This window comes from Oenanthe melanoleuca, chromosome 4A (assembly GCF_029582105.1).
Source record: "Oenanthe melanoleuca isolate GR-GAL-2019-014 chromosome 4A, OMel1.0, whole genome shotgun sequence".
NCBI classification, from domain to species: Eukaryota; Metazoa; Chordata; class Aves; order Passeriformes; family Muscicapidae; genus Oenanthe; species Oenanthe melanoleuca.
This window is the reverse complement of record NC_079338.1, coordinates 3,667,258-3,693,644: the sequence shown is the minus strand read 5'-3', so window position 1 is coordinate 3,693,644 and position 26,387 is coordinate 3,667,258. Positions and strand designations below refer to the sequence as shown.

General features: G+C 55.9%; 3 protein-coding genes across 4 annotated transcripts; 1 reads left to right on the top strand and 2 right to left on the bottom strand.

Annotated features, from left to right (window-relative positions):
• Window positions 1–47: 47 nt before the first annotated feature.
• Window positions 48–10,986, bottom strand: BTK (Bruton tyrosine kinase). Of its 2 annotated transcripts, XM_056491842.1 has the most exons (21): window positions 10,896–10,986; window positions 9,826–9,903; window positions 8,209–8,260; window positions 7,836–8,004; window positions 7,577–7,675; window positions 7,290–7,358; window positions 6,748–6,829; window positions 5,233–5,361; window positions 5,080–5,147; window positions 4,442–4,623; window positions 4,090–4,152; window positions 3,810–3,864; window positions 3,435–3,517; window positions 3,198–3,325; window positions 2,983–3,057; window positions 2,488–2,659; window positions 2,013–2,229; window positions 1,701–1,765; window positions 1,152–1,270; window positions 887–1,044; window positions 48–771 (listed from the first exon to the last, which is right to left on the bottom strand). In XM_056491842.1, exons 4-21 carry the CDS (start codon window positions 7,974–7,976, stop codon window positions 700–702), a joined length of 1,977 nt encoding a protein of 658 aa, XP_056347817.1. In that variant the 5' UTR covers window positions 7,977–8,004; window positions 8,209–8,260; window positions 9,826–9,903; window positions 10,896–10,986; the 3' UTR covers window positions 48–699. The 2 variants fall into 2 exon arrangements, with proteins under 2 accessions (XP_056347817.1, XP_056347816.1); XM_056491841.1 differs by lacking the exon at window positions 8,209–8,260.
• On the top strand, window positions 5,107–14,897 carry RPL36A (ribosomal protein L36a). The gene is made up of 6 exons (XM_056491845.1): window positions 5,107–5,171; window positions 11,762–11,960; window positions 12,198–12,303; window positions 13,027–13,094; window positions 14,621–14,743; window positions 14,829–14,897. The coding sequence occupies exons 1-6, from the start codon at window positions 5,125–5,127 to the stop codon at window positions 14,847–14,849; spliced, it is 564 nt and encodes a 187-aa protein (XP_056347820.1). The 5' UTR covers window positions 5,107–5,124; the 3' UTR covers window positions 14,850–14,897.
• Window positions 14,898–15,807: 910 nt separating this feature from the next.
• On the bottom strand, window positions 15,808–23,210 carry GLA (galactosidase alpha). Its single transcript, XM_056491843.1, is given in 8 exon segments — window positions 15,808–17,000; window positions 17,173–17,370; window positions 17,956–18,117; window positions 18,983–19,035; window positions 19,038–19,073; window positions 20,566–20,743; window positions 21,512–21,686; window positions 21,820–23,210. Coding segments are annotated over 8 exon segments (1,374 nt in total). The 5' UTR covers window positions 22,128–23,210; the 3' UTR covers window positions 15,808–16,736.
• Window positions 23,211–26,387: the final 3,177 nt, after the last annotated feature.

Sequence of the window (26,387 nt, the reverse complement as noted above, 5' to 3'; positions counted from 1 at the left end):
CGCCCGCCGCGCGCCCCCTGCCGGCGGGGCGGAGCCGCCGCACCGGGGAGGCTGGAACCGTTTATTGTCCCGGACCGGACCGGGCCGGACCGGGGGGTGGGGGAGCCCCGGGGCGGTGATGGGGCTTCAGGGTGTGATGGAGTCCGGGGTGTGATGGAGCTCCTGGAATGTGATGGAGCTCCAGAGCGCTGATGGAGTCCGGATATGTGACGGAGCCTCGGGGCGCTGTTGGAATCCGGGGATGTGATGGAGCTCCGGGCGCTGATGGAGTCCGGGGATGTGATGGAGCTCCAGGGCGCTGATGGAGTCCGGGATGTGATGGAGCTCCTGGAATGTGATGGAGCTGTGAGCGCTGATGGAGCCCCGGGGTGTGATGGAGCTCCTGGAATGTGATGGAGCTGTGAGCGCTGATGGAGCCCCGGGGTGTGATGGAGCTCCTGGAATGTGATGGAGCCCCGGGGTGTGATGGAGTCCGGGATGTGATGGAGCTCCAGGGATGTAATAGAGCTCTGAACATGTGCTGGAGCTCCGGGGATGTGTTGAAGCTCTGAGCGTGTGATGGAGCTGTGGGCGCAGCCGTGGGGGTCCCCCAGGCTCCTGCAGCCCGTGCCATGTCCGTGCCGTGGTCCCGCCCGGCGTGCGGGTCAGTCCCGCTGGGCGGTGGCCGCGCTGGGCAGGCTCAGCGAGCAGTACCCGCGCTCAGCACTCCTCGTCAGCGATGTCCAGGATGCTGCCCAGCAGCGCGGTGAAGGTGGGGCGCTCCTCAGGCTTCTGTGGGGTGAGAGGGGAGCCTGGCTGGAGCCCGTGTCTGCCCCAGCCACGCCCTGGGGAGCCCCGTCACCCTGCCGGGTGGCCGGAGGTGTGAGCGGGGGTGAAAGCCACGCACCTCTCGCCAGCAGCTGTACATGATGGCATAGACCCGCTCCGAGGCCGCCTGCGGCCGGTACAGGCGCAGCCCTTGGATGACGTGCTCCGTTGTCTCGCTGTTGTTAAACCTCTCGTAAGGCATCTTTCCCAGGGAGTAAACTTCCCACATCAGGACGCCTGTTGGGGGGAACAGCAGGGAGAGCTCATGGCATTGGAGCACCTGTGCCTGCACCTGGTTTGCAGAGGAGTTCCCAATCTCCAAATCATCACTGGTGTGCCCTTACCAAAGGACCAGACATCAGACTTGCTGCTGAACTTGCTGTACAGCAGCACTTCAGGGGGAGACCACCGCACTGGAAACTTGGAGCCCATGGAGCTTGTGTACTCATCATCTAGCACATACCTGCAGCAGGAAAACGGATCAGGGTGCCTCACCTGGATTTCACATTTCAATCCTCCACACAACTGACCAAGCCCGAAAGGAATGAGCAGCTCAGATTGACCACAGATTTCAGCTCTGAATGGGTTTCAGCAGTAAGTGTATGTTGGTCAGGTTGCAGAAGATGCTGGCTGACTTGGAAGCACAGCAAAAAGGGGATGTGGAGAGAAAGCTGCAGCCAGGAGACTAGAGTTAGGGGAAACAAGATGCAAAGAGAGGGGGAAAGGGCCAGGGGAAGTAAGAAAGGAATGGTGATAAGTGGAGAGGCAGAAGGTTGAGCCAGGCAGATGAAATGGGAAAACAATGGGAACGCAGAGCTGGAAGGTGGGGACAAAGACTGGAGTGTAGAATTGATGGAGGAGATGGGATACTGAGACAAGAAAGTGACACAGACCTGGAAAGACCAAAATCTGACACTTTCACAATTCCTTGGTCATTCACCAAACAGTTTCGAGCAGCCTGTGAATGGAGAGATGGAGGCAGTTACTTCCACCTGCTCTTGCTTCTCCCATCCCCCTGTAGCAGGTGAACTTCATCTCATCCCCACCCATGGAACATCTCACTTTGTCCTGCAAGTTCAGCTGGACTGGAGCAAGCTAAAAAGTCCTCAGCAGAGAGCAAGTGAGGTCTCCAAACATCCTATTTATTTATGCAGGGGTGACTTCCCCAGTGGGATTTCACCTGAACAAAGCAGCCACAGCCCTACCAGGTCTCTGTGCAGGAACTGCTTGGATTCCAGGTACTCCATAGCTTCACAGACATCCTTGCACATCTCCAGCAGCTCAGCAGGCTGGAAGCGCTGCCGTGTTTCCCTCAGGAAGTTCAGGAGGCAGCCATTGGCCATGTACTCGGTGATGATGAAGATGGGACGCTGCTTAGTGCAGACCCCGTAGAGCTGCACCAGCTTCTCATGAGACAGGTTCCTGTATTGAGGACAAAGGCAATTCTGGGCATCTAGAAAGGCAGGCAGCAAAGGAAACTCCCGTGAATAAGAAGAGTTTGGGAAGGGAAGGTGCTTCTGGCCCAGCTAGCAGTGGAAAACCTCATCAAGGAACCAGCAGAAAATCAGTGGGAACTTGGATGCATTTTGCTGCCCAAGACTGTCCCTCCACAGCTCCCAGGAGTACAGCCATTCTGGTGAGGAGCATCCAGCACTGACCAGCATGGTGCTCACCACTTACATCATGACTTTGGCTTCGTCAATAAACTCATCCTCTGACATGGAGCCCTCCCTGATCATCTTGATGGCAACGTTGTACTGGCCTCTCCATTTCCCGTACTTCACCACGCCAAACTGCCCCGTCCCGAGCTCCTTCAGGAAGGTCAGGTCCTTGGGGTCGATCTCCCATGACCCTAGGACAGAGAGTGTGAGTGTGATGTGGGTGCAGGTTACCTCCTTGCTCCCAGTCCTCTGGTCCAGCAAGCCCAAGAAAAGCTCGCAAGCATTTGCTGCCTGAAAAATCATCCACAAAATCAGAGATCTGTTTCTCCAGGGGATGGGAGCAAGGCAGCTTGTGGAGTCTTTTGGTCAATACTGTCACCAGAGGGCATTTGGGAAGTGGTTTCTGGGAAGGCTGTGAGCTGTGGGACAGCCAGGATCCCAGCCTGGGAAAGTTGCTGCAAGCAGAAACAAACCCTGCAACCAGGAAACTGCAAGGTAGCCCAGGCTGGCTTACCATAGCCAAGGCCAGCTGTGGAAGGAGCACTTTTCTTGTGCTGAGACACAGGGTACTTCAGTCTGGATATGAGCCCTGAAACACAGCAGCAGAGATTGCCACTCTTACATTTCAGCCACATTCCAGCAGGGAAAACAGCCTGCCTTTGGTGCAGGAAGGTGGGGATACTCTGGTGCCAGTGAAAACACTGCTGGCTTCACTTCCAGAGCACTGACCTGCAGAGTTGTGCTGGTGGTACGTGATGAGCTCTGGGATGCTGTTGAAGAGGTGTTTTTCTGCCAGGTAATACTGATTCTGGGGGGTGCAGCAGACAACATAGTGGCGGATTGTCCCTTGGGGGTCTCTGGAGAGGGAGATCATGAGGTCAGTGCCATGGGGAGGAGAGGCACAGGGTGAGGGGTGCCTGGAGGGGCCCCCTGAGGGAGGAACAAGCTGTTCTTAGAGCCACTTACACCGAGGACTTGGCATAGACAGAGACAGTGTATTTCCCTGTCTTGCTGGTGGAATCTCGGACAATGAACCCCCCTTCCTTACCCTAAAACAGAAAGGGGAAAGGACACTGGGTGGTTGTGAGGAGGTGTGACTGTAACAGGCAAAACATAAAGTGAGTGAAGATCACAGCATGGTTGAAATGGATGCGGAGGGTCAGAGGAATCCTACTTCCAGTCCTTGCATGGGAGGCCACCTCCTGAAGTGGCTGCCTGGAGAAGCTCACATTGGGATAGGGAAGGTTCCTGGGGCTGTTGAGGCAACACTTCTCTCCCAGCAAAGCCAGGATTGGTCCCATGCTGGACACAATATGAGAACAGCCCGTGGAGGTCACTTACCTCCTGTTTCAGCAGCTGCTCAGCCTGGCTCCGAGTGATATTCTTTGAGTACCACCTGGAACAGGGACACAGCCATCAGGGAGATGTCCACAGCCACCTCTGTCCCCAGCCCAGTCTGACCCTGGCCCAGGATGGCTGCCAGGGGCTGGAGGCTGTCAGAGGATGTGGAAGAGGGAGAATGACCCAGCCAGGCTGGGCTCACAGGCTGTGTAGAGTAACAACCAAATGGAAAATGTCTCCAACCAAGTGCAAACTGCCAGGTCCCTGTGCCCTCTCTTACTCAAAGATCTCCAGGGAATTTCTGGTTTCAGTGACATAGTTGCTGGGGATGTATCCTTCCCTCCTGCAGGAGAAAAGGGGCTGGTCACAATCTGATGGAGGAGGCCAAGGAGAAAGGATATTCCTGTCTCAGGAGGCTGAGTAAAAATGGGCCCAAAAACTTTGGTGCAAACCCATCTGGGGAGGGCTGAGACTGCAGCTGGTTTCAGCCTCCTCCTCTCCTCCCCAGGGCCGGCACAGGTGGGCAGGCAGCCTGTGCTCACCCCTGGGGTGCCAGAGGGGTGTGTTTGGCACCAGTGCCTGAGCACCAGGGCAGGGCAGCCCTGCAGAGCCAGGGGCAGGGGAGCTCTCACCCGTTCTTGTCAAGGGCTTTCCACCAGGGCAGGTGGCTCTCCTCCAGGATGAAGTACTCCTCGCCCTTCTGCAGCTGCAGGTCCTGCGCGTTCATCGGCTCGTAGTTGTAGAGAGCCACCACCTTCTTCATCTCCCCTGCTGTGCTGGGGGCTGGCTCGGGAGGCAGAGGCTTCATCACCATCTTCCCAGGGAGAGGGAGAGTGTGGGACATGGTCAGGCTTGTACACACACCATGTGAGACCCTTCCCAAGCCCAGCAGGGCAGTGCTCTCACTCAGTGTTTGTCTCAGCTCCCAAATGTTTCTACCAGAACACCACTTCCCTCTCCCTGGACTTTTTATCTCCAGAAAAGATAAGTGTTTTCTCTTTACCTTTTGGCTTAATCTGTGACTCTTCCAGCCTACATCAGGGCTTTAATCTCTCAGCTGCCCTGAGAAACCTCAGGGTTGAGATCATTTGACTTTTCTACAGGCCTTTGAGCTCCATCCCCTGTTTTCCATAACCCTTAGGTCACCATTTGACCTCCCTCCCCAGAGCAGAGTCCTGGTCTGGTCCCTGAGCAGCCACTGAACATGTTGGCTTTTTCCAGGCTGACTTTTCTCCAACACTTTGGAGCAAACCCTGATGTTGGCCTTTACCTGGTCCTCCTCAGGAGTTGGGGGAAGCGGCTTCTTTGTCTTGCGATGCGACCGCCCGACTTTCAAACCTTCAGAACAGAGGAGGGGCGAAGGTGAAAACCCTGGCCCTGTACCAGGGGGGACGAGGCAGTGGGAGGGTGCCTGGTGTCTTACTGCCATTCCTGCTCTCCAGAATCTGGCAGCCCATGGCGTTCTTGGCTGTCTGGGAGCAGCACAGGTACTGGCCATCGATCCAGAAGCAGGGGTGGTACTTCTGGACCAGGTCGCTGTTGTACCGAATCACTGTGGCACAGGAGGGAAGATGTGTGTGACCCAGGGCTGCGTCCCCAGCCTGCTGCAAGAGCTCTCTGCTCCCTGAATGCAAGTGGTCAGCTGTGTTAAATCATTTCCTCTCAGCTGTGCTGCTGTGCTGTCCCCTGTGCTCTGATGTTCAGGTTTCCCTCAGCTAACACTCTGGTTTCAGTGCTGTGGCTGTGCAATCCCTGTGCCCCAGGGAAGGGCCAGGCTTGGCTCTCAGGTCTGATTTAAGCTCCTGAGCAGCTCTGCAAAGGGGCATGAGCATGCATGGAGCCAGTCACAGAAGTACCTGGCCCACCTGCCAGCCAAAATATCCAACAACCCCCAGGCGGCTCTGGCCCATGTTTCACAGCTCTTTTGAATCTTTTTTTTTCCAGAAGTGGGGTGGGAGGCCAGTGCTGTGCCTGGCTTTTCCATGGGCAGAGGAGGGCACTGCCACAACCCTGTGCCTGCAGGGAGAATATTCCCTTGCCAGGCAGGCTGACCAGCTTCCTCATACTTCTCCCCAGGCTAGAGGGACAACTGGATGTGCTTAAACACTGCCAGCAGCCTGGGGCTTCAGCAGCTGCATGGGGTGCAGAGAGCCCGTTCTCTTGGTGGAGTTAGGGGAGGACATCCTGTCAGCAAAAAGGCAGCATTTTCTCTCCTTTTCCTGTGATTCTACAGTGGCTTGAGCTGCCAGAGCAGCCTCCTCCCCCAGCAGGGAAGTGGGGAGAGCACTGGCTGCTCTGCTGGGGCTCTGGTGAGATAAGAGACTTCCCCGTTATCAGCCTGCCCCTCTTCCGCCTCGCTCGAGCCAACTTCCCCGTGTCAGCTCAAGCAGCTGATCCCAGCCTGCCAGCACAAAGCCACAGAAACACACACACACATGTGCCAGGAGGCACATACAGGCAGCTCCAGCAGGGTTTGGGTGGTCAGAGAGGGTCAGAGTCCCTCGGCACAGCGCTCCCAGCTTGAGGAGGGAGCACCCACCCAGCTGAGCATCAGCTCAGCATCACCGAGCAAAGCTCGGTTTGGGAAAGATGCTCCCTGCTCCCAGCAGCTTTGTGGTCCCTGTTTCCTAAAGCACTGGGCAGCCAGCCCTCACATGCCAACTGCATGGCCACATCTGCTCTTTCCTCTTGCCCTCAAGGATTTCTGAGCCTGCTGGAGCTACTTTGGAGAAGGTTCGTGAGCGGACAAGGAGCCTCAGCCGAGGAAGCTGTGGTGCTGCAGGGGGTGTCAGTGCCCTCCTGCCCCAGGCAGGAGCAGCTCGCTGTTCCTCAGACACGGGATGGATAATCCTGGGAGCCTGGCAATGTGGCTCAGGCTCAGGCACAGCTCAGCACCCGTGCTGGCTCCCCAGGGGAGCTGCAGATCCCCCGCACTCACCGCTCTTCAGCTGATGGATCCAGCGCTTGCGCAGCTCCTCCGTCGGGGAGAAGATGTAGAGGGGCCCCTCGTCATAGACCACCTGCAGGAGCACGGGCAGGGCTCTCACGGCAGCACGGGGGGAGCCCAGCCCTGTGGCCACCCCGAGCCAGCCCTGCCGGTGTCTGCTGGCCCCGCACGGTGCTCGCGGGACCGTGACAAAGAGGTTAAAATAAGCCCCCTCCCCCGAGACTTTCCACTTCCCTCTCTGACTTTCGGTGTGCCGGGGGTGCACGGGGTGCCAGCAGGGCAGGCAGCTGGGCTGGGGGCTGAGTGTGCAGCCAGCATCCCTCCAGCATCAGCCAGGGGCAGGACAGAGCTCAGAAGCAGGTTTCTATCTTAAACAGGCTCAGAGAAGCTCACCTGGCTGCCCCAATGCAGCTGAGTGACACCTGGCACAGGGGCAGTGATGGCAGGTTTGACCCCAGGCCACTCTGGGGTCCTCCCCTCAGGACCTGCCACTGGGCAGAGTGCACCAGCAAAGAGGTGCAGAGAAAACTCACCTGGAAGGGGTAGGGAAACCGTTCGATGATTGATATCTGCTCCATGTTGTTGTAATCCTCCCCTTTCCTCTGGAAGAGAGAGGCAGGGATGGATGCTGGCATCCTGTTGCTCAGCTGCTAGCTTCTCCTCTGGAGCAAGCCCACGGCTTTTGGCATCCCCCTGCTCTGCATCAAGCTGGACCCCTGGTATGGTATGGACAGCAAGCAGGGCTGTCCCCCACTGCCACCACCCCAGGGACTCTCCCTGCTCCCCCAGCGAGGAGCAGGACAGATGGGACCCTCCTCACCGGCACCTGCCGCTCAGGGGGAGGGTTGTTTTCAGGTGCCACTGTCTCCACACAGGTGATCTTCTCAATGTCCACAGAGCCCTTCTTACTGCCCCGGCGCTGCAAGAGACAGCCTTGGTTCAAATGGTCACCAAGAGACCTGGAGAGACTCAAACCAACCCCTTCCCTGTCCAACCAGCCCTTGGGCTATGTGCTGGCCAGGGACAGCTGGTGAGCCCTGGACACTGGCATGGCACAGCCCCTGTGGCTGCAGACTCACCCCCCGCTCAAAGTCATACTCATAGTAGGACAGCTTGCTCTCTGTCAGCAGGAACAGGCGCTTCTTGAAGTTGAGGGGGGACGTTTTCTTCTTCTGCTGCGAGCGCTTCAGGAAGATGCTCTCCAGGATGACGCTGGCCATGTCTCCCCGTGCTGTGCTCACCGGGGTGCTGTGGCAAAGACAATGCTGGCACGGGGCTTGCTCAGCCCCAAACCTGCTGGAGCTCACTCAGGTGCACTCTCCCCCTTGCCCCAAGGGCAGACAGGGGTGCTGGGACCCCACAGCAGGGGGAACCAGCTGCAGAGGCGTGAGGGCAGGTCAGTGTGGGTTATCTGTGACCTCTCCCACACCAGGCTGCAGACCAAGCCCCCACCGGGATGGCTCCTGCTGAAGAGATCCCCAGGATGTGCAAGATGGACAGAGAGCTGGAGAAAGGGAAACGGGGGGAGCGTGGAGCCCAGGGAGGAGCGTGGGGCCAGCTGTGACACCCGCAGGCACTCCTCCCCTCCAGCTCTGTGCATGTGAGCCTGTGTGGGCTGTTTCCTCCTGCCCCACCGCAGCCACTCCGTGCTGGGGACGTGCTGACTTGGCAGCGTGCAAGGGGTGGCCACGGGAGACCAATCCCTGAAAAGCTGTGGGTAGGTCCTGGCCCTACAAGGTCACAGTGCAGGGATGCCCAGAGCACGGAGTAGCCCCGAAGTCATCCTTCCCTTGTGTGTCCATGGAGCGTGCAGGAGTGCAGGGAGGGAGCTCAACCTCCCTTCCTCCACTGAGCAGCACTTGTCAGTGGCCAGCCTTGAAGGGCTGCCTCCATCCAGCAGGCAGAGGGGTTAAATCCTCCCCCAGCCATCAGCAAAGCTCCCCTGAGCCTCTCCTGGGAAGGAAAGAGCTCATGAGAGCCTTGCCTCCCACTCCTGCCCTTTAGGGGTTGGAAATTGCCCTGTCCCATGTCTTGAAGCAGCCTCACATCTCACCCCATCCCTCCATGCTGTACCCAGCCCCCGGTGGGCCCAGCACCCCCAGAGCCACGTGGCTGGAGCTGTGGCTGTGACCAGCACCTGGCTGCAGCCTGGGGAGCTGATGAGTGAGCTGTGTGGAGCCACTGCTGAGCTCTGATCCCCTGGAGCCCGGCTCTGTGTCTCCTGCCTGACCACCTACAGTCCCTGCTTCCCCATCACCCACACCTTGTTCCCTTTTTTCCTCCTGTAAGCACAGCTTTGGAAAGCAACCTGGGAGAAGCTGTTTTTCTCCCCTGCTGCCCACAGCCCATCTCCTCAGAGGTGGGCCAGAGGCAGGGGTTCAGCTCCCCCATTCCCCAGCTGAGTATTGCATCCACTCTCCCCACATAGGAGGTGGGCATTGGCTCACTCACAACAGGGTCAGTGGGGAATAAAGATGCCAGGACCCAGTCCCACACACTGTGCCTCTCTCCAGGACAAGCTCCAGCCTGAAAACAGGAGCAGAGATGTCCTCCCATCTGCTGGCAATGCCCAGACCCTCCCAGCACAGCCCCTGCTGCTGCAGTGCTGACCCTGCCCCACTATTCCCAGGGAGGCTGGGGACAAGCAGGATTCCCTCTCCCAGGCTTCCCTCTTCCCTCCTTGTGGCTCTTATGGCTCAGACCTTTCCAGCTTGTTTGTGTGGCCAAAAAACCCCAACTTGAAAAATTAGTCACCAATCTTTAGGAAAAAACAGCAGCCTGAGTTGCTTGTTGAAGCCTCAGGAGGTGGATCTGGGGTCCCTGCAGGTGGTTGGTGTGGCCCCTGACCCCCAGACTGCTGGCAGGGTGGTGGATGAGCCCAGAGTGACCCCAGAACCACCCTGTAGCCCTGTGCCTCATTTTGCCTGCTCATGAAGTGTGGCTGCTGATCCTGTGTCCCAGGAGCAGGAGGGCTCCCATTGCCCACCCTGGCACAGACACAGGGGCTGAGCAGAGGGGCCCTGGGCTCCAGCCCATCCCAACTGCAGTGCCAGGTCCCTGGAGCTTTACCTGGAGTCACAGCAGTGGGGTCATGGCCAGCAGTGCCAGGTGAGTGAGACACGTTCTCACTGTGTCCTCTGGATGGAACTGCCGGAGGGAAAAGGACAACATCGTGGCACAGCCTCCTTGTCCCCAGCACTGCCACCAGACTCTGCCTGTCCTTGGTGTGGTGGGTGCCCTGCAAGGCTCACCCCCACAGCCACCACTACTGTGCTGTGACAGCAGAGTGACGAGTGGGTGGGTGGAAGTATGTCCTGTGTCCCCCCCCAGCTGGTATGACTTCCTGCCATGCTCACACCTCAGCCCAGCGTGCTCTGAGTCCACCACCAGGCCCAGCACACACTGCTGGCCTCGTGCCACTGGACACTGTGTCCCACCATGGTCTGGGGCCATCCCTCCCCCTGCTAAGGAGCTGAGCCACTGCTGCCTGATGTGGGGCTGGCAGGGAGACCTGGCATGCCTGGGACAAGAGGGAAGGGTGACAGAGTGTCTGTGAGTGACAAACTACACAGCCCCTGTGTTTCAGGGGTGTCAAAAATGATGTGTGGGAGGGACAGAGGGAGAAACCTCCTGCATGGGAGAGACTTGTGAGCAAACCCAGAGCTGCACCCCAGCAGCGCCCACTGCAAAAAGCACAGGTGAGGAATGGCCAAAGACACTGGCAGAACCCCAGCCCTGCTCTTGGCCACCCCTGGGGACCCTGGCACCCGTGTACCACTGTGATTCCCTGCTCCAGCACAGCCTGCAGCCCCAGCACCCCCACCCCCTCCCTGCCCCATGCCCAGGTGACCAGGGTCAGGTGCCACCTGCTTGGAACTGGTCATGCTGTGGGACAAGGCAGAGCCCTCCCAGCTTGGCTCACCCTCACTGAGTGTCCTGTGCCCAGCATGGCTCTCCTGTCCCCAAGCAGAGCTGTGAGGCCACCAGCACAGGCCACATGGAGCCTCCCTCCGCCCCGGCTGTCCCACACCACACCAGCAGGGTGCCCAGGCCCCCTCGCCCCGTGCTGCCCCAGCGCTGCCCCAGCGCTGCCCCAGTGCTGCCCCAGCGCCCCGTGGCTCTGGGTCACACTCACTCACCTCCTCCGCCAGCCGGGCCCGCGCGCCCACCCCGCCTTGGGGTGGCTGTGGCAGCAGGGACCAGCAGAGACGGCAGGGTGCGCAGGGAGGAAGGACGGGGCCGGCCAACCCCACCCTTTCGGTTCCCCTTTTCTAGTTTTCTGACTCAGAGGCAGCATTTGTGTTTCCTCCTGCAGGCAGCTGTGCCATTGCCATGGGGTCACCAGGCCACCGGCCGTGGCCAGAGCCTGCTCTGGGCTCTGGGCAGTGCCAGGTGTTGGCTGACCATCCCTAGGTTGTTCCAAAACAGCTTCTTTCATAGGGCTGATCCCCACACAGAACCGAGGGATTTTAATTTACGGTTCTGTGTGGTGAGAGGTTTTGGTGGCAAATTCACAAAGCCAGCAGAGCAACTGTCAAAACCTTTTCACTGTTTATACATTTTAGCAAATGAAAGCATTAATCTTCATTGGCTACAGATGAAACCATTCATTAGTATTCTATCTTATAGTGTTAAATGATTCCTTCGTTTCTTATGTTAATTAGGCCACCTGTTCAGTCCTGCTCTTGGTTTGGGGTAGTGGTTTCTCCAGTCGGTGGTCTGTGAGTTGGTGGTGTGATCTCCCCGTGCTGAAATCTCTCTTGTCCACTCAGAGCTGGTTCAGCACAGTTAGCTTTGCTAGTTACATGATTGTCTTGAGAGTTCTGCCAACTCTTCTTGTGCTCCTAAATTCTGCATTCTCTGTGCCCGCTATCAGTGCTTCCCTTGTTAACGTCCATCCAGGTCTGAGATCCCTGAAACATGTCAAGCCCTAAACCTTAACAAGTCAACTCTATTGACCCACAATTTGTCTCTCAAACACCTGGACGTCACCTGCACCCCGCAGATCCCACGGCCCCCGCCCCGGTCACACCCCCGGTGCCGGACCCGGCCTCCCGCCATGGCTGCCGCCCCGCTCTCCTCCACCGCCAGGGGGCGCCGTGAGCCCTGCCCGCCCCGCGAGCTCCTCTCTATGGTTCCCACCTCACATTCACTTCCGCTTCCGGTCAGCGCCTCCTCTCCGGGCCGCCGCTGCCGCCAAGATGGTGAGTGCTGGGGCCGGGCCGGGCTCCATCCGCCGGCATCCGCCCCGGGGGTGCGCCGTGCCGGGCTCCCTCCGCTGCAATGGGTGCGCGCTGGGCGGCCGGGCCGGCGCTGGGGCTTTCTCATCCCCGGCTGGCAGCGTAGGGCCTGAGGGAAGGGGAATGGCGGGAGCGGGGCCTTCCCGGCGGGATGTGGCGTACGCGCAGCGGCCGTGACCGGCTTCTCTCTTTCTCCTCCAGGTGAACGTGCCGAAAACCCGCCGGACCTACTGCAAGAAATGCGGCAAGCACCAGCCGCACAAGGTCACGCAGTACAAGAAGGGGAAGGACTCGCTCTACGCGCAGGGTGAGGACGGGCTCGCCTGCGGTTGCTGCGAGCGCTCCGGGTGTCGTGTGCCCTGCACGGGTGGCGGAGATTGGGAACATTTGTGTGGCTGGGGAGGACAGCTTGATCTAAAGGATGTGGTGTACAATTAAGGGAACTAAAACAGTGAGACAGAAGGAGAAGGACTAAAGACGTGTCAGCCCAAGCAGTTTCGGATGGTTGTAATATAGAAATGTTTAACTAATTAAGGAATGTGCTCTGGGTGAACCAAGCTGGCTGTGAAAGCACAACTGGAGCCCAGGTTTCCCAGCCCGAGGGAGAGCCCTGCCTGCTGAGCATGGGCTGCGAGTTTAAAATGTGCTGGCCCTTCGAGTGGAGGTGAAAGAAAGTGAATCCAGTGGTAGCTCTGCCAGTAGTGATGTGGATTAATTATGCAAATATCACTTGAAAGGACTGTATAAATATTTTTGTGCGCTGGCTTTTAGGATTTACCATGCAGCACTCTTCTCTGCACAGAACTCTGAATAAATCAAGTCCCAGGACCTTGTGTGTCTGTTGGCTGCACAGCGAGGGAAAGGTTCCACTTTGGGGACAGCACAGGAGCCATGCCCATGGGCCAGGCACGAGTTCTGGTTCTGCTGGGCTGTGCAGGGACAGGCTGAGCTCTGCTGGGATTTAGGGAGTGCCAGCTGTGCTTGTAGCATCTCCTAGGTTGTTGCCTGACCAGAGCCATTTTTCCTGCAGGAAAACGGCGCTATGATCGGAAGCAGAGTGGCTATGGGGGCCAGACGAAGCCCATCTTCCGTAAAAAGGTGAGTGTTGCTCCTCAGGAACAAGAAACTTCCTTGGCAGCCCATGTGCCCAGCTGAGGGAGGATTTATCAGTGCTCTGCTCTGGCTCTGTTAGGGCAGCTCTGTGCTGGCAGTGCTGTGCTGGCAGTGCAGGCTTCCCCTCCTCATCACAGAATGGGTTGGGTTGGAAGGGACCTTACAGGTGATCTTGTTCAGCCCCCTGCCATGGCCAGGACCACCCTCCACTATCCCAGGTTGTTCCAAGGCCATCCAGCCTGGACACTTCCAGGGATGGGGCAGCCACAGCTTCTCTGGGAAGCCTGTGCCAGGGCCTCCCCACCCTCTCAGGGAAGAATTTCTTCCTACTCTGTAATCTGAATCTCTGTCAGTGTGAAGCCATTTCCCACTGCCCTGTCACTCTGTGCTTTTGTAAAAAGTCCTCCTCCATCTCCCTTGTAAGCTGCCATCAAGTACATGGCTCATCTACTTGCTGTCCTGTCTCATGGAGATGTTCCTCATTTGCAGAGTGACTTGGGCTGTGTTTGCAGAGCAGGTTCTCAGCTTTGATGCTGCAGGGGAGTGGGCTCTTTTTGGGAGGGATATTTGCAGTGGAGGGAATATTTCCTTCACTGCTTGGCAAAGGGAAAGGAGCTGTCTGCTTGCTTGGTGTGGTATTTACAGCAGGGAAGCAAAACCCAGTGAGTGGATTTGTTACTTTGTGTGAATGGTTTAGTTATGCTCATAGAGCTGCTTGGCTTGTTGCTGGGAAGCCCTGGTGTCCTGGTGGAGGTGTACAGGAAGCCTTCCAGCATGAAGAAAATAATGAGGCAGTGGATTTTCAACCTGACTTTGTGCCAGGAAGTGGGGAGACCTCACAGAAAAAGCTTCTGCAAGCAGGGTACACCAAGCAGCTCTATTGCTGGCATTCTCTACCTGTACAATTGGGAACAATTTCCTGCAATTTCCATTTCTGGTTTTTCCCAGTCAGCATTGTATGGATGATTGGCTGAGGTTTTTAGCTGGTGGTTACAGCCCTGTTCAGCTGCTACAGCAATCTCCCAGCTTTGAGTTCTTCCCTCTGCAGTCTTTCAGGTTTCTGAGTAGCTGCGGGTCTGCATTGAGCCTGTTGTGTCACTGCTCCTTCCAGAGAAAATTTGCCAGTCCTGTTGCTTCCAAATGTTTCTTTTGCCCAGTTTTCTTCTGGATTTCTCCTGAGCACTGCTGGTCTGTGCTCCCACGCTGTAAAATTGTGAGTTTCTCACTCTGTTACATGGAACAGACTTTTCTAGCATGGCTGATCCCTGCAAGAACCAGCCCTGCCCCACTGAATGCTTCTGCCAGGGCCGTTTCTGTGAAGATACTGATCCTTCCAAAGTTCCTTCTTGTTTTCAGAGGAGGGACCCTAACTATGTTTGTAGTCTCTCTCTGCACTTTGGGAACAAACTGAATGTTCAGGAGAGTAGGGAACAAGCTCTCTCTCCCTGAGAGCAACAGTTTGTCTGCTTGGGGATGTATGGTTCATTGAAACACCCTGCTCCTCCTCCCAGGCCAAGACCACCAAGAAGATTGTGCTGAGGCTGGAGTGTGTGGAGCCCAACTGCAGGTCCAAGAGGATGCTGGCAATTAAGAGGTGCAAGCACTTTGAGCTGGGAGGAGACAAGAAGAGAAAGGTGAGTTTGTGTTCTGTGAGTGGCTGAGGAAGGGGGGCAGTGGTCAGTGGTGAATAAGCTCACTCTTGTCTCTTGCTTCTTACAGGGCCAGGTGATCCAGTTCTGAGCATCATCCTACTCATCGTTACGGACCATATTAAAGTAATTAGATTGATCCCTTGCTTTTTAAAATGTATTTTCTCTTGGGGTGTGAGCTGTGAGTATATCAACTCAGCAGGGAGGTGTTGCTTGCAGAACCATTTATCAGGAGAGTTTTTAACCTGGCTTTTGAAAAATCCCTGCCAATGTCTGGGATCTCTTTACTGTGTATCTAAGAGGTGTTTGGGAATGGGTGCCAGTGACTTCTCTACATGAACATGATGCAGGCTCTTTTATGAACTCCCCTGAACAGCCCCTGCACTTGGCCATAGGCCCTTTTTACAATCAGCTGTACTGCCCTGAGCTTTGGAGCAGCCAGTGGGTTTGGTACCTGCACCATTAGGCAGGTGCTGTTAGCTATGGCAGCTGAGAGGTGAGGGACAGCTCCATGCCTGTGGTTGCTCCTAGCACATGGTGTAACAGGCCTCAGCTGCCTTCCCCTGTGCCAACTGCTTTTGGCTACTCTTAGCATTCTCCTTGAAGGAGGAAGGCCTAGCACAGCTGTGAAGTTTCAAAAGGACAACAACCAGGGTGTTGTTGTCCTGGAGACAGCCTCCAGGACAGCTTCCCCTTAGAGAGGAGCGTTCCTGTAAGGAAATCTGCTGTTAGCAGGTGCTGGGAATGCAATGCAGAGTTCACCCTTAAGGGCAGCTTTCTTGTAGTGGAAATGGAGCTGGAGGATGGAGAAGATGTGAAGATGCCTCTTCACATCTTAATAACTGAGAGCACTCAGTTACTGAATTGTAAGGGAATCTGTGTTTTTGCTTATAAAATATTGGCTGACATGATTTTCAGATTGGTGTAGGCAGTGGTGGCTTTAGCCTGTGGGGTGGACTGTATGGCTGTATTATGTCAGCTTCACTGAGTGCTGTTTCTAGTAATCATGACAAATTTAACAAAAACTTACATGACTGGAACAAACTGGCCTGTTTCCTAAACCATTATTTAATTTCAGATACCATGCTGTACTCTTGTATACTGCAAGTAAGAAAAAGCATAGCCTTTTAAAGGGATTTTAATCAAAGTGCTTAATCACAGAAGAACAAATCAAGAAATCCTGATTGTACTGTAGTCAGAAGATAATATATTTGCACATGATGGTTGCTTAAGTGATTATCCATCTCCTGCCTTGGAGAGCCCACGTTATTCAACCTAAAGGCTGCTGCCAGCAGTGGGAAGCGAGCACACAGGGATTTCTGGGAGGCAGGATTCATGGAGAAAGGGGACTCCAGTGGCCATATGAAGGGTGGAGAGGGAGCTGTCATCTAAAGGGAAGTGACAGCCACTGGTGAGATATTCCTGGAGTGAGGGGAAACCCTCAAAAACTTGGGTCCTAAGGCATGCTAGCAGCTGTCAAGAAAGCTGCTATGAAGTGCAATGGTTCATGTCAGTCCCTGAGTTGTCAGAAGATGGAAGTGTTGGGTTTCCTCAGTGGGGGTGGGAGCAGCTTTTCTTGGACTGTGTGCCCTGGTCTGGAAAAGACAGCAAGGTGGCCAAGGTGTGTTTCCCTATTGTCCCTGAAATACCCAAGGACTCAGTAAGACACTTGCTTGTGCATCCCTTGCCTTTCCTTGCTTGGTAGTGGCAGTGGGCATAAACAGGAGTTGCTGCCCTGCTGGAGCCCTTCCAGCCCTTGGAGGAGGAGTTGGGTGAGATGCCAGGGAAAGGGGCACTGCTCTGCTGTGCACCCTTTCTGTAACCTCTTGATGGAGTGATGGCTATTTGTCACATTAGGCTGAAAGTTCAGATAATGAACGCCTGAGAAGAAAGGCACCTGCTTGGAAGAAGGAGATGAGTTTCCTGCCACAAATTCAGACAGAGCCTAAGGCTTAGGAAAAGATTGTCTCTGTGCTGCCTATAGTGGCAGGACTTTGAGCAGCACAGTGCCTGTGGGGTTCACCTCCACGCTGAGGGTGGAGATCCAGCTGTAAACGCCCCAGTCCCTGCTGGCTGGCAGCACCTGTTGGATGGAGCAGGCTGGGTTGCAGGCCAGCCCATTGCCCAGGAAGGTGAGGGAGAAGGTGAAATTCTGGGGTCCTCCAATCTCCTGCTGGTTCAGCACGGCCACAGCGTAGGCTCGGCCAGACAGGGGCCGCTCCCACAGCTGGAAGTTCTTGTCCTGCCAAGGAGGAAACAAAGCCAGGGCTTAGGCTGTGGGAAGCTAAAGTGGTGCTCTTCATGCCTTTGTTCCAGCAGGCTTCAGGAACAAATGGGCTCCTGCTCCCAAACCCTGAGCCCCTCTCCATCCCTCCTGTGCCCCACTCTGCAACCCCAGCCCTGGCCTGCTGTACCTTGATGAGCTGGTATCCCTGCTTGCCCAGTGGATCCTGGTTGATGGCAATCACCTCTTTGTTCTGGAGCAGACACTTGGCCTCAGGACTGATGTGCCTCAGGTCGTTGGACATGAAGAGGGGAGCAGCCATGATGGCCCACATGGCCATCTGAGTCACTGACTGGTCCCAGCTCAGCCCAAAGTTTCCAATCACCAGCTATGACAAGCAAACAAAAAGTGCCTGGTAACGCTGCCTGTTGAGGAGAAACTGGGCCACCAGCACCAGGAAATCACAGGGTGGGACCTCTCTTTGGAGCCTGGCTAGATAGGATGAGTGCCAGGAGCAGGACCAGGCTGGTTGGGAAAAGCAAGGCATGACTGCATGGCAGTTTAGGATCAGTCCCTGGTGGAAGTGAAGAAAGCTCTTTAAATGGCTAGGCAGTGTGTAAGAATGCTTTTGGATTCAGATCATTGCAATGCTGGCACCCAGGGTTTTTTACTCTGGTGGGACATCAGCACTTAGAAGACTTGTCCCACAATGCCATACCTGTGTTCTGAGCTAGTACTGCTTGTGGAGGCTGCACGACACAAAGATGGTGCTCCTTGGTACTATCCATAGCTGCAGTTCTCTTTTCCTTTCTACCCTGGACCTTCTCATCAAGATCCTGATCCTAGGGTCCCATCAGAGCCCTTCCCCTCAAGTCTTTTTTCCCCCTATTTCTCTCCCTTCCCATTTTTAGCCTGCAGTTGAGGGAAGATTTTTTTGCTATGCCTCAAGTGGGGTGGGTGTTGCTGTACTTGCCATGTCCGGATCATTCCAGCCCCCTGGCCCAGCTATCTTCACAATGGTGTCCTGGTGAAGTGCTGTCCAGTCTAAGATACTCTTGATGCTGCTCCAGGAATCATAGACATCATAGAAGTTCCTCCAGTGATTGCAGTACTGTTTGATCTCTGTGTAATTGGGCTGCCAGAAACAATGAGTGTGATTAGACAGAGCACTTGGCTGTGCAATGAGTGTCCACAAGGTAGCTTGGGGGAAACCTGGATAACACCTTCCATCACCAGCTATCTGGATGTTCTGTAGTGCATGTTGATTCCCTTGAATGCTTTGTGGCCAGTAACTCTACTCTGACATGTTCTATACAACACTATTGCTCCCCTTGGGAGAACAGTTGTAGCCACCAACTCTGTTACAAAATTCCTTCACAATTTTACTGAAGGTGTGACAAGGCCAGTGGGATTAGACTGTAATATCCCAGTAATTATGGCAATTTCTTGGGTTTACACCCTTAGGTGAGTAATACATTTAATTCCAGTGGGAGGGAATGGCACCATCCTGTCACAGTGGCACAAGGGAAGCCACCTTCGTGGGGTAACGTGTCAGTCACAGACCCTGTCTGGCAGAAATCTGTCACTGAACCATCTGGAGGATGTCACAAAGCCTCTCTCATGGTCCCCAGAGCTGCTGTAAGGCTGAGCCTGCAGCACTCTGTGTCCAGGAGCTCTCTAGGCTGTGTGTCTGCATTGCCAATGGTTTGCTGCTTGGCTCCTTAGAGAGAGGAAGCAGATAATGCTGTGGTTTTATTGGCACACTCCATCTGGGCTGTGCCTTTGTGCTGCAGGACCCTACTCAATCTGTTTCAGCAGAGCAGTGGTTCAGGAATGCTGCAGGGCTCTGGAAGAAAAAGTTTTTTTCCTCCATTTTACAGCCTTGCTCTCTGTCAGAATGGAGAGCAGCAAGTTTCTCAGGATGCTGTTTTGCAACCTTAAAATGTTTTTCTCTTCTTCCCAGTTGAGCCCCAGGATAAACCTTGGGAGGCACTTCTTACCTGCTGCACAGGCCTCAGGTAGAAAGGCCACTCACAGGAGTACACAATGCTCCTCCAGTCCTGTTCAGGGCCAGAGACATGCGCCTGTATCCTAAAGGAAGAGGACAGACAGAGGTTACACAACCTCCTTGGTCACAGAACAGAACTAACCCAATGTCACAGGTTCAGGTTTCAGTTCAAGTCTTGCAAAATTAACATTGAACACATTTTTGTGGTTGAGGCACCCCAGGGAGGACAGGGGAATTTAAAGTCTGCAGCTGGTCACCTGCCTCCCAAGGACAGGAGCTTTGCTTGGGCAGGATGTCACTCCAAGACTGCTGATCCCTTTGTACATACAGCCAGGGGAAGAGGTTGAAAGCTTTCCTGTGTGGCAGTTTTCCTCTAAATACTGAGGAAATAAAGTCAGTATCTATCAAGCAGTGCAGTTTTGCTGGGTAATGTAGGAGTCCTTCTCATGAGGCACTTGCACCATATGGACTGGGCAGGAATGCAAAAGCTCTAGTTTTTCCTGTCCTTGTCCCCAAACAACCCTGCTAAGTCCCTTCCAATTGGCAGAGAGGGAATGAAAAGTCTGCCCTCTCCTCTGGAACTGCTTCAGTACAGCTGGATTGTATCTGGGTTACACATATGATCCAACAGGAGCTCTCAGCTCAGCTGTCACTCAGGGTGCTGAGCTGTGCTCCTGTCTCTGGCAGTTGGCATATGCCCCACCATCTGCCTTCGATGGGATTGTCACTTGGGCAGCTTCTCCCTGCCAGGCAGAGACAGGACTTTGTGCAGGACTCCTGCTGCCAAACATGGTGGTACTGACTGTGCCAGCAGCCAGAGAGCCCAGTCAAGAGAAAAAAGCTTTCCAAGTTAAAGTGCTCTTCCCACAAATCTACTTCTGTGGCACTGGGATTTGCTTGTGCTTCAAAAGAGTCTCTAGCCAAATCCCCTCAGCACAGGGAGCTGCTGAGCTTTTAGCTGCTGGCTCGCCACCCTTTGTGCAAATAACTTCTGAAGTGCTATTTACACTGGTGTGCTTTAAAAGGAAAACCCCAGTAGGATTTTTATGCCATAATTCCCTTCATTTTTATCTGTTAAAAGCCCTCCTAACTGCTCATTTCATGGCTGACACAAGCTGTTCTAGCTTCAAGCTGATTCACATTGAAAAGGCTCCACCAAAGGGATTAAGGGTTAAGTGTGTGAAATGCTCTGGGCTCCCCAGTCCAGGCACTGCAGAAGGGCAAAGCCTGTGCTGAGTTCATAGCTGAGGGAGCAGGCTGCACAGCCACCCCCAGAGCACACAGCTGATGTGTCTGTGCTCAGCGTGATCCAGGCTCTGGGCTGAGAAAGCTCCTTTTCTGAGCTGTGCTTGAAGGAGAGCTCCAGGAGACTGAGCAGATAAAAACACATAACACAGCAACACTCAACACCTTGGGCTCGAGAGCAGAGCCTCAGGTTTGCTTCTGTAAGCAAGTTCCTTCAGTGAGTATGCTCAGGGAAAAGCGAGTCCCTGGAGCCTCATGCTGGTCCCAGAATTGCTGCTGCCTGCAGAATATTCCCACCCTTGGGAATAGCTGCCTTGAGCCCATGCCCACCTTCTGCCAGCAGCTCCAGTGACTCAGAGTTGCAGCCATCAAATTTGAGCAGGTCCACACCCCAGGAAGCAAATGTCTGGGCATCCAGGTCATAGTAGTTGTAGCTGCCAGGGAAGCCAGCACACGTCTTGTTCCCAACATCGCTGTAGATTCCCAGCTTCAGACCCTTGGAGTGGACCTGTGCATGCAGACAGAAACAGACCTGGGATGGGGCAGCCACAAGGCAGGAGGAAGAGGATTTGGGGCAGCAAGGTGTGATAATTGATAAATGATTCGTGTTAATCACAGAAGTTTTGGAGTTTGTATAAACCAGAATACTTAAAATAACATGGACCTAGATAAAGGCAAATATATGATTAATCCCATTCTGTTTAAATCCCCCTGTTATGAATATTGTGTATACCAGTTTGTAAAACAAAAAAAAAGGGTTTTCCATAGTCTGAAAGGTTTTTTTGCAGAATCAGATTTGCCTTTGTGTGACCAATCACAAATCATCTACTAAAGATCAGGCTTTCTACTTCTGTTTTGTATCTACCAAGACCAGATGGTTACATGACCAATTGTCCAAAGAGCTGTCCCACGGAAGTTTGGAAGTTTCTTTGACTACCACTGCTTACCTTGCAGAATTATGACAACAAAACAATAACAATTATTGATTACTACAAGGAAAACCATCCTATAAAAAGGGAGCTGCAAACCAAGTTCAGTGGAAGCGTGGAGTGTGCGGTGACCCCTCGCGTCTTCCCCAGCGCGCTCCTTGCTCTGCCTACATTAAATTAAGCAATCTAAATTTTGCTGAATATCGAGACTTCGTTTCTCATGTGTAACAAAGGGAAGCACAACCCCACTGCGGCAGGCAGGGCCTTATCTCAGCAGTGCTGCAGCCATACCCGCCCAGCCCTCCCGGCTCCCAGGCTGGCTCACCGCCGCGCCACGGAGCACTCACGTAGTCGGCGAGCCTGCGGATCCCGCCGGGGAACCGCCTGGGGTCCGCCCGCAGCCTGCCCTGCTCGTCCCGCGTCGGGGCCATCCAGCAGTCGTCAATGCAGATGAACTCGTAGCCGGCGTCCCTCCAGCCCTCGGCAGCCATCCTGTCAGCCATCTCCACGAACAGCTGCTCGCTGGGCACGGGCAGGAGCACCACCGGCAAAGGAAGCGGAGAACGGCTCGTGTCTACCAGCGGCACGGGCAGGGGACAGAGGGAAGGCAGAGCACCGGGCCGGCTGTGCCCGGTACCCGTGCCCCGCGCGGTACCTGACGCAGCGGCGCGGGTCGGCGGCGCAGTCGGTGCCGCAGAGGAAGCGCTCCCAGTGCAGCCAGCCCATGGGCGGTGTCCGCGCCAGGCCGTTGTCCAGCGCCAGCGCCGCCGCCACCGCGGCCGCCGCCGCCGCGACCCAGCGCAGCATCCACCGTGCCGCCATCGCCGCGCCGCGGTACTGCCGCGTGATGGACAGCGCGGGTGGCCAATCCCCGGGGTGTTGGCGGGCAGGGCTGAACGCGGAACCAATCGGGGAGCTGCGCCGCCTGTCCCCGCCGCCAATCACGGGCAGCGAGGCGCTCATCGGCCCGCTCCTCCCGCGGTCACGTGGGACAATGTCACGTGACCGACGCGGAAAGGCTGATGGCGGCAGGGCAGGGTCCAGTCGTGCCGGCACCTCCAGCACAGGCGGCTGGTCCTGTGCCAGAACACCAGCGGCACCTGGCCCGTACAGCAATAGTGAGGCCAGCAGGACCAGGGCAATGGTTGTCCCCCTGCGCTGGGCACTGCTGAGCCCACACCTCCAGCCCCGTGTCAGTTCTGGGCCCCTCAGTCCGGGAAGGACATTGAGCTGCTGAGTCAGTAAAGCTGGGGAGGGTCTGGAGCACAGGTGCCATGAGGAGAGGCTGGGGAAGATGTGGGGGCTCAGTCTGGAGAAAAGGAGGCTCAGGGTGTCCTTATCACTCTCCACAGCTCCCTGACAGGAGGGGCCAGCCGGGCGGGGGTCAGCTCTGCTCCCAGGGAACAAGGGACAGGGTCAGGGGACATGAGCTCAAACTGTGCCAGGGGAGGTGTAGGTTGCGTGTCAGGAGTAATTTCTTCACAGAAAGGGTGATTAGACATCGGAATGGGCTGCCCAGTGAAGCAGAGTCACTGTCCCTGGAGGTGTTCAAGGACTGGATGTGACAATCAGTGCCATGGTCTGGTTGCAAGGTGGTGATTGGTTATAGATTAGACTCGATCTCAGAGATCTTTTCCGACCTTAACGATTCTGTTTGCTCAGCAGTGTCAGGGCTGCCCAAGGGTTGGGGCTGCTATGAGTGCAGTGTGGATCTGTGTGTGTTCTGTATATCAGCACAGGGTCCTGGGGAAGAGGAGATTACCCCATGAGCTCAAAACTTCAGCTCTGCCTTAAAAACTCTGTGAGACATTCCTGAATGAGCCATCCTCCTGAGCACCTCTCCCTGTGCCCTTCTGTCACATCCAGCCTGATCCAGAGTGTGGATTATGGCCAAACTGTTTGCTGTGTCTCTGCCTGCGTGTGTGGACTCTGTGGTGTTGGATCCATCCTGTCTCTGTTTGGGATGCTTGGACCCATCCAGATCTTTGCACTCAAAGATTTTGGTCTCTCTTCAACAAGTTCAAACACAAGAATAAGTCATGAACACTGGGTATGGCCTCATGTGCACCAGTTACATCTGACTGGCAGCTGAGATGAGAACCTCTGGAAATGGGCAGTGCTGGTGTCAGCAGGACCTGGAGGGCTGCAAAGAGCACCTGCATGCCAGCCAGCATCTCTGAGGTGGGCCCTGGATTTAATCCCTGAGACAGCTGTGTGTAGCCTTGCCAGCATTTGTGGCTTGTCAAGGAGACTTGGAGGCTCCCACTGCCAAGGCAGCAGTGAAAAATGGCATGTGAGGAGCCAGTTCTCCCCTGTCCCTCTCCCCCAGGGCTGGACCAGCCCCACAGCCCCACTGGAGCTCTTGTGGGCCCCACCACAGCAGGAGGAGGGGGGCAGGATGGAACCACAGCAGGGCAGTGGCCATCAAGGCACAGAGCTCTGGGTGCCATCACAGCATCTCGCTAGGTGTCCTCCGATCCCTGCTCTGGCACATCCAGGGAACAAAAGCTCCTCAGAGCCCGTGGGCTGATAATCACTCCTTGTTTCAGTGCTGGGGTCCTCCCCCTGTCCCTTGGGGAGATGAAGCGCAGAGATTTCTCAAAGTTGGACAAAACAAGACACTCTGGAGGCTGGAAACCCTCATGGCTTTGTTTTCTCTTGTGCAAAATGATACTCCAGAGCTGGGCAGTTATCCCCTGTTCCTAGTGTTTGGGAGTGCTGCAGGGGTCATGCTGCTTGTCTCTGTGTTCCAGCACTCCCTCACTGTTCTTCCCAGGTGTCCTGCCTGTCCCCAGGAGTACCTGGTACCCCCACACCCCTTGGGATGCTGTTGGGATGCTGGAGGGCTGCATGTACTGGCTGGTGTGCCCAGAGTGGTGCAGGCTGGTCCCCAAGCCATGCTGTGGGGTGGATGTGGCCCTGGTGGTGTGGAGTTTGGCAGGGCTGTGGTGCAGCCTCTCTGAGCAGGTGGAGGTGACAGGCTGTGGTGTGATGCCACAGCTTGAGTGGCAGGGGATGCACTGGGACTCCTGTTGGGGGACAGCTCTTGCAGGGTGTGCTGAGGGCTGGGGTGCTGGCACAGCCATGCTGGCAGAGCACCCTGCACCTGGAGCTTCCCTGTGCCAGAAGGCTCCTGTCCCCATGGGGGCTGTGGTCCTGTGAGAGCCCTGTGCCCATGGCATAGCCCATCCCAGCAGGGCACACTGCCAGTCCAGCTCCTGGTGCTTTCCTCTTGTGTCCATTTTCCCACTTGTACAGGGCAGCCCTGGACTGCTCACGACTGCCTGGCTGACTTTCGGAGCTTGATATTTTCTTTAAATAATTCTGTGCTCAGGCAATGTGCAGAGGTTGCTCAGAGCCTCAGAAGAGCTGTCACCTGTTCTTGTGGCATGGCACTGCCCTGGCCTTGGATTTGGGATCAGTGTGGGACAGGCTGTCCTGCAGGCATTGCTTTGTCTGCACAGGGTGCTTTGGTGAACCTCTGGCAGTTGGAGTTGCCCCATGGGAGCTCCAGGCTGTGGATGTGAGCAGAGACCCTGGTGAGAGAGAGGGGAAGAAGGGATGGTTTAACACCCTGATGCTGCCAGGGACAGCAGCAGAGCTCAGTGCCAGCAGGGTCAGGCCATCTCTGGTTGGTGGGCAGGGGTCTGGCTGGCATGTCACTGCAGTACCCAGCCAAGGGCACATTTCCTTGGTCCCAGACAGGCCCCCCAAGGAGCCCTTGGGCTGACAAGGGTCTGTGCTGTCCCCACCCTGTGTGTGCTCCTGGCCCTGGGCATGATGCAAGCAGGAGCTGGGAAGCTGCCAGTGCTGATGATGCTCATTTTACTGTCTGGGAGTTCCATTAACCTGGTGTTAACTTCATTAACTTCCTTTAAAACCAGCAATTAACTTGGCCATGGCTGTTGGTCCTGTGCCCACAGCTGCTGTCTGTGATAACTGGGATGCACCTGCCAATGCACAGCCTTGAACAGGGAATGAAGAACTGATTCCATGCAAAGACCATGGACTTTGCTGGGGGGCTGAGCCACCTGGGCTGGTCCCTGGCCATGCTGTGAGAGGACATGGGGCTCAGCCCATCCCCAAGATGTGAGGGACCCTCTGGAGCTTTGTGCTGGAGGGCAGTGGCAGTCCTGCAGCTCTGAGGGTGTCCCTGCAACACCCAGTTCAAAGTGAGCTGCTGGAAGGACCAAAGACAGAGCCTGAGTGCTGCTCCAGACTCTGAAACTGCCCTCAGGGACAGCAGAACCACAAGTACCTGCAGAGCCATGGGGCAGTGCTACCCTTATGCCTTTTCAAGTGTGATGCCAGAAATGAGCTCCCCACCTTGCTGTGAGCAGTTCCTGGGACCTGGGGGCTTTGGCTTGGGAGGGATGTGTTGGGTTTTCACATTTTTCATTTTTTCTGGGGTGTGCTGGTTCCTGGAGCTGAATGGCTCAGGGCTGACTGCAATGTTTGTCTCCAAACAGACACTGAGTGCCCAGACGTGATGTCCTGACTCAGAGCAGGGAGTGAAGGAATCGGGGACACCGTACTGGTGTGAAATTCCTCACAGCTCTCCCCTTGGCTGCCTCCTCTCTCGGTTTGGGGTGGGGACAGCAGCAAGACCCTGGGGAAGCTTCGTTGGTCCCATCTAAAGAACAAGCCCAGCAGCAAAGCAGCGTGGGTGCAGCTTGCTCTCTCTGCTCCCTGCCTCCGAAGGCGCTCGGTGGGGCCGGGCGGGCGATGGGGCTGCGAGGTACCAACAGAGCCGGTCTGTCAAACTTGGCCGGGAGCACAGAGGGAGATTGATGTTTGCTCGGGCGCTCAGCCCTCAGCTGTGGGCTCTGCCCGCCCCTGCACCAGCTGGGGACAAAAGCCCCGGCCCCGGGTGGCACTGCAGGGCTGGCGTAAGCCCCCAGGACAGCTGGCAGCTCTGTAAGGTTGGCGCCTGCCCAGCGAGCAGGAGCGAAGGGGCCGAGGGGCCGCGCAGGGAGGTTTGCCCTCGGGAGGCTGCACAAGCTCGGGTGTCTGAGCTGCACTGCAGAGCTGGAACCCCCCTGGCCCCACCACAGAGCTGGAACCCCCCCCGACCCCACCACAGAGCTGGAACCCCTCCTGACCCCACCACAGAGCTGGAACCCCTCCTGACCCCACCACAGAGCTGGAACCACCCCTGGCCCCACCAGAGAGCTGGAACCACCCCTGGCCCCACCTCAGAGCTGGAAACCCCCTGACCCCACC